General features: G+C 47.2%; 1 protein-coding gene across 1 annotated transcript in view; it reads left to right on the forward strand.

Moving 5' to 3' along the window:
• Positions 1–358: 358 nt before the first annotated feature.
• The window catches only part of Itpr2 (inositol 1,4,5-trisphosphate receptor type 2), a 185,142-nt gene continuing 173,338 nt past the window's right edge, over positions 359–12,162 (forward strand). The window contains exon 1 of the mRNA XM_090325301.1: positions 359–678. Coding sequence (XP_090181427.1) covers positions 587–678 — 92 coding nt within the window. The 5' untranslated portion in view covers positions 359–586. The remainder of the gene's footprint in view (positions 679–12,162) is intronic.

Raw genomic sequence — 12,162 nt, forward strand, 5'->3', positions numbered from 1 at the left:
GGCCTGGTTCTGCAGGCAGCCTCCCCCCAAAGACAGTTTGAAGCATCCATGGCCGAGGCCACGCCCCAGACCACGCCCATCCACAACCACACCCACCGACGGCCACGCCCTCCGCTGGAGCCCCACCCCTTCCCAAAGCCCCACCCCCTGTAAAAGCTCCGCCTGCTCCCTTGGCAGACTCCACCGCTGCAGCACAAGCCCCGCCCCTCACAAGCCCCGCCCCTTCCCACACGCCGCGTCGGCCAAAGCCACGCCCTTTCCCGGCTTCGCCCCACCCCCGACTCCGCCCTCGAGGGACCCGCCCCCTCGATCGCCGCTCTCTGATTGGCTGGCCGCCCCCGCGCCCCGCCCCGCCGCGCCCGCCTCTCCGCCCCTCGCCCGCGGCGCTCCACCACCTGGTGCAAAAAAGAAAACGGAGAAAAAGAAAGAAAGGAAAAGTCGGCGGGCGGCGGCGGGGAGGAGGAGGAGGAGGAGGAGGGCGGCGGAGGGCAGCTTCGGCAGGAAGAGGAAGGTGCCGCGGAGCCTTCGCGGACCAGCGCGGCGGCGGCCCCGGGGCGGGGAAGCATGCGGCGGCGGCGGCGGCGGCATGTCTGACAAAATGTCCAGCTTCCTCTACATCGGGGACATCGTGTCCCTCTACGCCGAGGGCTCGGTCCACGGCTTCATCAGCACCCTGGGGTGAGTGAACGGCGGGGACGATCCGGCTGGCCGCGCCGTCCTGCCGGCCGGGCCTGGCCGCTCCTCCTCCCCCTCCTCCTCCCCCTCCTCCTCGTCTTCCCCCTCCTCCCCCTTCTCCTCCTCCCTCCTCCTCTTCACCCTTCTCCTCCTCCCCCTCCTCGTCCTCCCCCTCCTCCCCCTCCTCCTCCCCCACCTCCTCGTCCTCCCCTCCTCCCCCTCCTCCTCTCCCTCCTCCTCCCCCTTCTACCCCCTCCTCCTCCTCCCTCTCCCCCTCCTCCTCCTCCTCTTCCCCCCCTCCTCCTCCCCCACCTCCTCGTCCTCCCTCTCCTCCCCCACCTCATCGTCCTCCCCTCCTCATCCTCACCCTCCTCCCTCTCCCCTTCTTCCCCTCCTCCTCCCCTTCCTCCCCCTTTTCCCCTTCCTCCTCCCCCTCCTCCTCGTCCTCCCCCTCCTCCTTCCCTTCCTCCTCCTCCTCCCTCCCTTCCTCCTCCTCCTCCCCTTTTCCCCCTCCCCTACTTCCCCCTCCCCTCCTCCCCCTCCTCCTCCCCCACCTCCCCTCCCTCTCCTCCTCCCCCTCCTCCCCTCCCCTTCTTCCCCCTCCCCCTCCTCCCCCTCCCCTTCCTCCTCCTCCCCCTCCCCTTCTTCCCCCTCCCCTTCCCCTTCTCTCCTCCCCCTCCCCTTCTTCCCCCTCCTCCTCTTCCTCTTCTCCCTCCTCCTCCCCCTCCCCTCCCACCGGATCACCCAGACTTTTGTCAGCAACTCAACTTCAGACTCTCCCAAGTTGAGAGAGAGACAGCAGAGAAAGGAGGAAGTCAGGCCTGGCTGGTTTCTTCTGCCTGCCTTGTTTGTCTTGATGAAACTCTGGGGGGCTGCTTTTCCCTTTTTTTGGGTGGGGAGGGGGAGCCTCTCTCCTCTCCTTCCCTGCCTCCACACCCCTCACCCCATCTTTCCCCACAGTCCCACGCCCTCACTGCCATGGATCTGTCAGCCCTGGGTTGAGCCATCCGCGCACACACACACACTTCTCTGGCCTTGGACTTGAAACCCTCCTTGGGTGGCTTCGCTCACCTTGGCTGCAGTCGTTTCCTTATGGCCTGGCCAAAGTAAATAAATAAATAAATACAAATACAAGAGGACTCAGCCTGGATTCTACGACCCAGAGGGGGTTTTTCTCTCCCTTTCTCTCAAGTTTGGGCTTCTTGAAGGTTGCCTCCCCCCCCCCCCCCATCCTCCCTTTTGCCTTCCTTGGAAAGCAGCCAAGCTTTGAGTTTGTGAGGGGGGGGGGATCACCTTCTATGTGTGATTCACATGTCAACATGGTTCCACAGAGCTCAAGCCGGGCTTTACTGTGTCTTCCTGCGTTTTGTCCTCCCATGTGTAGAAACGTCATTGCACACTGCTCTCTGATTTGAGGTGTTTCGTTTTGTGTGTGTTTGTTTTTGTGCCAGTCCTGGGGCTTGAACTCAGAGCCTGAGCACTGTCCTTGGACTTTCTCAAGGCTAGAGCTCTACCCCTTGAGCCTCAGCACCACTTCCAGCTTTTTTCTATGTATGTGGTACTGAGGAATTGAACTCGGGTCTTCATGCATGCTAGGCAAGCACTTTAACCACTAGGCCAAACTCCCGGCCCCTATTACTATTATATTATATTGTTATTTAGCTCATTCTAATCAGTCTTGGGGATATGAAGTATGAGCTGCACTTCTCATATTTGATTAGCAGTCACTATCCCTGGCTGTTGGTTTTTGGGGTTCGTGATGGACTGATGGCCTATGCCCTTGTTCAAAGGGAGAATGGCCCACTGAGCTCAGAGATCTAGGGATAATTTAATACTTGTGCTTATATATCCCTATGACAGAGAGAAAGTAGGTAGTTGCATTTAATCTCTCTCCTAGCCATGTTATTTACTTACACAAGTGCTCTTTCTTGGTTGGCATGCCATGAGTTATTAGTTCCTGAAAAAAGTTTTATAGCATTGGCTTGATTTTGGGGGTCCCCTGAACACGATTAGCGAATGAACTCAGGAGGTTTGGAGTTCAAATCCCAGCCTTTTTTTTTTTTTTCTTTCAATTTGCAAAATCCCATGACCTTGGGCAGATTCCAAGACCAAGCTGAGCCTCTGTTTTGGGGGGCAGTCACCAGGGCTGCTGTGTGTGTGGGGGGGGGGGGAGGTTCAAGAAGAAGACAGTTTTCCCATACACAAAGGGCTTGGCTCACCACAGGCTGACAGGTTGACAGTGAGTACTTTTGTAAGATAATAAGCTGTTACAGTTTCACTCCCTGGGTGACTGAGCAATAGTTAAGTTTGTGGATAACATAGCAAAAAAAAAAAAAAAGAATAAAGAAAAAAAATAATATAATAATAAAAGACTACATCCTGTCTTCATAGAGTTATACTCAGCAAAGATATGCCTTGGGAGAGGACACTTCGTGCCTAAGTAAAACAAGGTGTGTGTGTGTAGGCAGACAACAATGCATATGCATGACTCAATGTAGTTGCATGACCATTTATGCATATGCATGACCACTCATGCATATGCACGAGACATATGCATACAGACGATTGCTTTTGCATAAGAGTAGTAACTTGTGCATATGGATGGAACAGAGTGCAAGGGCAAACGATGGTAAATTAGGCTGGGTGCCTGTGGTTCACGCCTGTAATCCCAGCTGCTCAGGAGGCTGAGATGTGAGAATCGCAGTTCGAAGCCAGCCTGGGCAGGAAACGTCTGTGAAACTGTTGCCTCCATTAAAACTACTCAGACAAAGCTGGAAGAGGTGCTGTGGCTCAAGTGGTAGAGTGCCAGCCTTGAGCACAAAGAGGCTCAGGGACAGTGTCCAGTCCCTGGGTTCAATCCCTAGGCTCGAGGAACTACAACAACAACAAACAACAACAAATAGGATGGTAAATTAAGAGTACAACTTCTTCAGACTCGTAGAGTGCCTTGGTTTAGAGGTCAGGACGAAGGACATTGATCTCTGACCTTATCTCAAGATTGCCAGCCAAGTGTGCTTTTCTTTGGCTACTCATAAAGATTTCTAAGCCTCCAGAAAAACAAGCCTGAATGCCTAGAGCAGAGAACATATATGCTTGTATAAATACTCTTTTTCTTCTTTTTTTTAAAATGCCATTCCTGGGGCTTGAACTCAGGGCCTGAGTACTGTCCTTGGGCTTTCTCAAGGCTAGAGCTCTACCACTTGAAACACAGTCCCACTCTTTTTCTATGTATGTGGTACCGTGGTACCGAGGAATCGAACTCAAGTCTTCGTGTATGGGAGGCAAGCACTCTACCACTAGGCCAAACTCCCTGACCGCTGTATAAAAATATTCTTTATGTGTGAACCAAAGGCCACTGTACTTTGACCCTTAGCTTTTCAACTGCAGGTTTGGCACTCTACCACCTGAGCCATAGCTGTCATGCTGGTATTTTGCTGCTTCATTGGAGATAAGAATCATCCATACCTTCTTGCCCAGGCTGGCTTCGAACCTCGATCCTCAGACCTCAGCTTCTTGAGTAGTGACAATTACAGGCGTGTGTCACCAGGCTTAGCGTAATTATCGACTTAATGAACATTTCCTAACTATAAAATTAAGTCTAATTATCTCGTTGGTGAACATTGGCTGTATGTGCGATGATGTTGCAAAAAAACAAAACAAAACAACAACAACAAAAAAAACCTTGCAAGATGTTTTCAGAAAGTATGGGAGCCATTTGGGCAAAGCTCCTTCTGCTTTCTAAAAGGACCATACCAGGCTACATTCTAGTCTGCATCTTATTGGTTCTTATTGCCATGTGGGCAGTTTCCAAAGTCAGGGGACACTATCTTCTATTACTATGTATTTATTTATTTTGCTAAGATTCAGGATGAAAAGTTTCAATGTGGAGAAATAACCCCATGGGTTTTGTAATGTCTTTTTTTTTTTGCCAGTCCTGGGCTTGAGCTCAGGGCCTGAGCACTGTCCTTAGACTTTCTCAAGGCTAGAGCTCTACCACTTGAGCCTCAGCACCACTTCCGGCTTTTTTCTACGTATGTGGTACCGAGGAATTGAACCCGGGTCTTCATGCATGCTAGGCAAGCACTTTAACCACTAGGCCAAACTCCCGGCCTGTAATGTCTTAATTAAGGCATTAGCATATCTGATGCATTTTGCCTCTGTCATTCCCACTATTAGGACAGAACACTTGAGGTAATTCCCAGCAAAGAAAAGGAAGTTTTAGTTCATGAATTATGGTTTTGAGATTCTGGTGGCTTCACTCAGTTTGTCAGGAACCAAGAGAGGAGGAGGAAAGAGCTGGGGTCCCAGCCCATCCATTCAAGGCCACACCCCCAATAACAGAACTTCCTCATCTTGCACCTGCTCATAGCCACACTTTTAGCATCTGGGCTTTGGGGGACATATATGATCCCAACTATAGTCTTTTTATTTTGGCAGTCTTGGGGCTTGAACTTGGGGCTTAGGCTTTGTCCCTGAGCTTTTTGTGCTCAGGGCCAGTACTCTACCACTTTGAGACACAGCTCCATTTCTGGTTTTCTGGCAGTTCACTGGAGGTGAGAATCTTACCGATTTACCTGCCCAGGCTGGCTTTGAACTGCCATCCTCAGATCCCAGCCCTGTGAGTTGTTGGGAGTCACTAGCACCTGGCCCAGCTATAATCTTTTTATCCTGAGAGATCTAACTGATTACCACTTAGTACATGTTTATGGTGTTTTTGTGATTTTTTTGGTACGTAGCATGGGATTTGTCTTTTCTTAAATGGGTATGTGTTAATAATTAGGACCACATTGTACTGAATTTTTTTTTTTGTATTCCAAAGAAAATGGGAACTCCTATCTATCCCCTATTGAAAAGAAAAGTGAGTCAACACTGTTCATTTTAAAAAGTATAAATGAAGTCATTGCCTGCTGAGGTCAGTGGAGCAAAACCACCAACAAGGAACTGGCAAGTTCTTGAAATAGTTGTATATTTATCATTGTTCCTAATGTCCTTGATATTTTAAGATGTAACATGGGATAATGGCAGTCTGGCCATTCATACTCACTCAATATGACAGCTAATTGGCTCACCCAGTAAATATCCAGTCTGTTTTATTTTAGAAGCCTATTTACACATAAATCAGATCAGTTTATTTCACTATTCTTTTGTACTCAGAATATAACTTTTATTACCTCTGTGAGTTCCCGTTGTACGAGTGGGTGAGGAGTGTGTGTGTGTGTGTGTGTGTGTGTGTGTGGCTGGCATAAATCCATAGAGTGTTTTTATTGACTGTCTTTGAAATAGATTAGCCCTCTCTAAATTTAAGTCTAAGTGGGTGTGGATGGTTCACACCTGGAATGCCAGCTACTCTGTAGGCTGAGATCTGAGGATCATGGTTCAAAGCCAGCCTGGGCAGGAAAGTCCTTGAGACTCTGATCTCTAATAAGTCAACCAGGGAAACCAGAAGTGGAGCTGTGGCTCAAGTGGTGAAAAGGCCAAGTGAGAATGCAAATGCCTGCATTCAAGTCCCATTACTGACACACAAGAAAATTCAAATCAAGACACACACCCATCTACCTGAAACCTTCAAATAAAAATGAGTTAAGTTGAATGCCATATGGCTCACTCCTGTAATTCAAGCTACTTAGGAGGGTGAGATCTGAGGAGTGGAGTTTGAAGTTATTCTGAGACAGAAAGTCCATGAGACTTTAATGATCCACCAAAAAACAAAACAAAACAAAACAACAACAAACCCCAAACAAAAAAAAAAACCCTAAAAAAACCCACCAAAACAAACAAAAACCCCAGAAGTAGAGTTGTGGCTTATGTGGTAGAGTGCTAGCTGGAGCAAAAAAAAAGCTCAGGGCCTTAGTTCAAGTCCCAGAGCTAGCACAGGAAAAGGAGGGAGAGAGAAGGAAGAAGGGAAAGAAAGAAAGAGAGAGCAAGAAAGAATGACTTAAAATATCAGTTTGTTCAGGAGAAACAAACAACCAAACCCAAAGTCAGTCATCAGATTGAAAATGTGTCTACATCACGATGCAAGCCCATTGTCTCTTTTCCTGGTGAAACTGCTGTCGAGTGATCGGTTGGTTGATTGATTGATTGATTCAGTGTTTTATTGAGCCCTTCTGATGTGCTAGGGATATTTATGTAAAGAGATGTTGGATGTAAATTTCTTATCCTGAAGGCTAAACTGCCTTTGAGAATTTGTGGTTTACCATATGGGAGATATGGAGATATTTGTACACTTTGGCAGTTGTGTTGTGGATCAAGGGCTCAAGGGCGGGCGCGCACACGCACACGCACACGCACACGCACACACACACACACACACACACACACACACGCACACACACGTTTTCTTTTGCTTTTTCTTTTTCGGTCCTGAGGCTTGAACTCTGGGTCTGGGCACTGTCCCTGAGCTCTTCAGCTCAAGGCTAGCTTGAGCCACAGCACCACTTCTGGTGTTCTGGTGGTTAATTGGAAACAAGAGTCTCACAGACTTTTGTGCCTGGCCTGGATTTGAACCGGGATCCTCAGATCTCAGCCTCCTGAGTAGTTAGGATTACTGGCGTGAGCCACCAGCACGCAGCTTTATTTTTCTTTTTCCTATGCCAGCACTAGGGTTTGAACTCACAGCCTGGATACTGTCCTTTAGCTCCCCCCTCCCCCCCCCCCCCCCCCCCCCCCGCCCCCAAGCCTGGTACTGTACCACTTGAGCCACAGCTCCATTTCTGGCTTTTTGCTGGTCCATTGGAGATAAGAGTCACTTGGACTTTTCCTGCCCGGGCTGGCTTTGAACCACGATCCTCAGATCTCATCCTTGCTGTGTGTCTGGGATGGCAGGCGTGAGCCACCAGTATCAGGCATGGTATTTTAATTCTCGCGGGCTGGTTCAACTCCTGCTGCACAGTAGGTGTGTCGTAAACATTTGCCAACTCAATGAAGCCCTTAGCAATGGAATCAAGCCTGAAGATGCATGACTGCAGTCCAAGGCAGGTCCCCAAAAGAGGAGTCCCTGGGGCCTCCCTCCTCAGGACTGCTTACATGCCAGGGGCTCTTCCCAGAGCCCCTCCCTGGGCTTTGCGCTGATTGGCTGACAGTTGTCCATGCCCCGCCCTGGCTCTTTTCATTGGTTGAGTGGCACTGAAGCATGACGGGAAGAAGTGTTGGGAGCAGGCACCCAGGGCATGATGGGAAGGAATGTTGGAGCTGGCACCCAGGGCATGATGGGAAGGAGTGTTGGAGTGAGCACCCAGGGCATGATGGGAAGGAGTGTTGGAGTGAGCATCCAAGGCATGATGGGAGGGAGTGTTGGAGTGAGCACCCAGGGCATGATGGGAAGGAGTGTTGGAGTGAGCACCCAGGGCATGATGGGAAGGAGTGTTGGAGTGGGCACCCAGGGCATGATGGGAAGGAGTGTTGGGAGCAGGCACCCAGGGCATGATGGGAGTTATTCCTGCTCCTTCTACGGAGCCCACATTCACAGACAAATACATAAAATCCAACATAAGATCGGCTTCACAGTTATGCAGTAACCTTTCTCGGAGCAGGTGAAAGTGTGTTACCTGTAAAACAAAACAAACAGAAGCCCAGAACCACCATCCCCGCCCGCCTCCAAACTGCAGTAAGTGTAATACTGTCCATTCATGTTCAAATCACAGGAGATAAAAAGCTGTACAAGCTCTGGGGTGAATGATCTGGACGTTCTCAGAGACAGTTTAGGTGTACATTTTGTATTCTGGTCCCTAGCATCCAATCTCAAAGAGTCCCTAATGTTTAGAAAGCAATGAATATCTATATTGCATTGATTTTTTTTTTCCTTGTCGGTTGCAGGGCTTGAACTCTGGGCCAGGACGTTGACCCTGAGCTCTTCAGCTCAAGGCTACCGCCCCACCCTTTCAGCCACAGCTCCGTTTCTGGTTTTCTAGTGGTTAATGGGAGATAAGAGTCTCATGGACGTTAGTGCCTGGGTTGGCTTTGAACTGCAATTCTCAGATCTCAGCCACCTGAGTAGCCAGGATTACAAGTTTGAGCCATTGGTGTCTGGCTGGATAACTTTTTCTTTTTTTGCTAGTCCTGGGGCTTGTACTCAGGGCCTGAGCCCTGTCCTTGGGCTTTTTCAAGGCTAGAGCTCTACCACTTGAGTCACAGCACCACTTCTGGCTTTTCCTGCATATGTGGTACTGAGGAATTGAACTCAGGGCTTCATGTATGCCAGGCAAGCATTCTACCACTAAGCCACACTCCTGATCCAATATACTCTGCACAGTATTATTATTTTTTTCTCTGTTGGTGGTGGGGCTTGAACTCTGGGCTTGGGCGCTGTCCTTGAGCTCTTCAGCTCAAGGCTGGTGTTCTACCATGTTGAGCCACAGTGCCATTTCTTATCCTCTAGCTTCTTATATTTTTCTTGTGCAAGGCTGATTCTCTATCACTTGAGACATAGCTCCAATTTTGGGTTTTTATTTGTAAAGAGGACATTTCTTCTTGGACAGTGTGTTCCCGCTTCTTTTTTTTTTGCCAGTCCTGGGCTTGGGCTCAGGGCTTGAGCACTGTCCTTGGGCTTTCTCAAGGCTAGAGCTCTACCACTTGAGCCACAGCACCACTTCCGGCTTTTTTCTATGTATGTGGTACCAAGGAATCGAACCCGGGTCTTTGTGCATGCTAGGCAAGCACTTTAACCACTAGGCCAAACTCCCTGCCCCCTGTTCCTGCTTCTTTTGCTCTCTCCCAGTTTGCCCTTCTCATCGCCACCCACAAGTTGTAGAGTTTATTCCCACATCATTTCTGGTGAGGACCAGGGCTATATTTATTCATCCTTTGTCCCCTCCATTTCTGTGCCCCCCTCACCCTCCCAAAGTCATATAGACAAAGAACAAAAACAGCAAAAAGAAAAAAAAACCCAACATCATTTCCACTTTCTGGAGTTCATTTCGATAAACATTATTTTGTATGATCAGATGAACAGAGCTATTGTGTCTTTGTGGTCCTCTCCTAAGAATATCTTCCTCTGGTCTCTGTGTGTGAATGCCTAGAGACTTTTTTCTTTTTTTTATTGTAATTAATTAAAGGGTTACATTATATTCGCCAGATAGAAGGTGCATTACTTCACATACATTGATACCCTTTCTCGTGGTTTTGTTCCCATTTCCCTCCCCCACCCCGTCCCCTCATCTTCTCTTCCCCCTTCCTTATCCTATTTCAAAGAAACTAATAAACATATATACAATATATCAGATAACAGGTAAGATGAGAAATAACATAGTACATTAAGGACAATAATCACTTATTATGTGGCCTTTGTTTCTATATCTTGGAGGTCCTTTCATTTAGCGTCATCCTATATGGCCTTACGTATCTAGGTTTTGTTCTATTGTAAATCTCTGCTAGGAGAGTCCAAGGTTTCTACTGATTATGACAAATGAGGGAAACCATTGAGCCTATGTTCCTTTGAGTCTGGCTTACTTCACTTAATATGATTTTTCCTTAGTCTTTCCATTTCCTTACAAATGGGGGAGATGTTGTTCTTTCTGACAGCAGCATAGAATTCCATTGTGTATAAATACCACATCTTGTTGATCCACTCATCAACTGAGGGACATCTGGGTTGGTTCCATATCTTTGCTACGGTAAATAGTGCTACAATGAATATCATTGTGCTAGTAGATTTAGTATGTCCTTGTTTCTGGACGATTGGGCAAATTTCAAGTAGTGGAATTGCTGGGTCATAGGGGAGCTCTATGTTTAGTCTTTTGAGGAACTGCCATACTGCTTTCCATAGTGGTTGAATGAGTTTGCACTCCCACCAACAGTGTAGTAGTGATCCCTCCTGGTCACATCCCCTCCAGCATCTGTCGTTATTAGATTTCTTGATCCTGGCCATTCTAACTGGAGTGAGGTGGAATCTTAGAGTTGTTTTGATTTGCATTTCTTTTATGGCCAGAGATGTTGAGCATTTCTTCATGTGTCTATAGGCCATTTTTGTTTCTTCTTCAGAGAAGACTCTCTTTAAGTCTTTGGCCCATCTTTTAATGGGATGGTTGTTTCTTTAGAGAGTAGTTTTGGAGTGATTCAATTTTTTGAGCTGTTGATATATTTTAGATATGAGGCCTTTGTCTGTTGTATGGTTGGTGAAGATCTTCTCCCACTCTGTAGGCTTTCTATTTAGTTTGCTAGCTATGTCTGTCTGGATAAAAGTCAATGTACTTATTCTTCATTATGTTATTCTTGGAATTATTTAACTATTCTTTTTTTTTTTATTAAGGTACTAGCATGAACACAAAAGGGTAGATTCAACTCTAAATGAATTTTTGGGGGCAATGGAAATTATGCTAGGAATATTTTCTTTATGTAGAAAGGGCTTTAAAGTGACTAAGAGTTTGGCCTAGTGGTAGAGTGCTTGTTTAGCATGCATGAAGACCTGGGTTTGATTCCTCAGTACCACTTATCTAGAAAAGCTGGAAATGGTGCTGTGGCTCAAGTGGTAGAGCTCTAGCCTTGAGAAAGCGCAAGGACAGCGCTCAGGCCCTGAGTTCAAGTCCCAGGACTGGCAAAAAAAAAACTGATCCTTATAGCTGGGTGCCAGTGACTCACATCTGTGATCATAGCTGCTCAAGAGGCTGAGGTCTGAGGATTATGGCACAAAGCCAGCTGGGGCAGGAAAGTCTGTCAGACTCTTATCTCCAAATGAATCACCAGAAAACCAGAAGTAATGCTGTGGCTCAAAATGGTAGCATGCTAGTCTTGAGCTGAAGAGCTCAGGGGCAGTGGCCGGGCCAAGAGTTCAAGCCCCACCACCACCACCAACAATAACAAAAAATATGATGTGTATACCCTTGATTTTTTCCCATACCTATTTGGGAAGACAACTTAAAAAAAAACGTATTTACTCATATTTCATTCCTGTTAATGAAATGCTATCAAGCTTTGTCTCAGAAAGAATTAGAGAAGAATGAAAAATTGTTCTGTTTATAGCTCTTTCCCTTTTCTGATTAACTGTTGCCCAACTTGTGGCTTTTTTTTTTTTTTTTTTTTTTTTTTTTTTGCTGGTTCAATGGAGATAAGAGTCTCACAGACTTTCCTGGCTGGCTTTAAACTGCAATCCTCAGCTTCTTGCATAGCTGGGAATACAGGCGGGAGCCACTGATACCCATCTGGCTGTCTGTTAATAGTGTGAGCAGGTAATTTAAACCCTTAAATTACTTGGAATCCTGGGTTTTGTGTCTCATGACGGGATGGTTGTGACAATCTATAGATTATAGATTATAGCAATTACTGTAATTTCTAGGGATTTGTCTGGCTAGGGAACTTTTGGCAAGTGATTAATCCTTCCTAGAAATCTTTTGCCTTTGATCTCCTGGTTTATCTGAATAACCAGGAAGTCATAGTTAACTCTTTAAAGTCACTGCTTTTAAAAGAATTTTACAGTTAAAGGATTAGATTACTGTTCAGGCCTCAGTTACTGATCTAATCGCTTGCTTCATCACAGTCTGAAGATCTCTAAGG

This window comes from Megascapheus bottae, chromosome 37 (assembly GCF_031878675.1).
Source record: "Megascapheus bottae isolate mThoBot1 chromosome 37, mThoBot2.hap1, whole genome shotgun sequence".
NCBI lineage: Eukaryota > Metazoa > Chordata > Mammalia > Rodentia > Geomyidae > Megascapheus > Megascapheus bottae.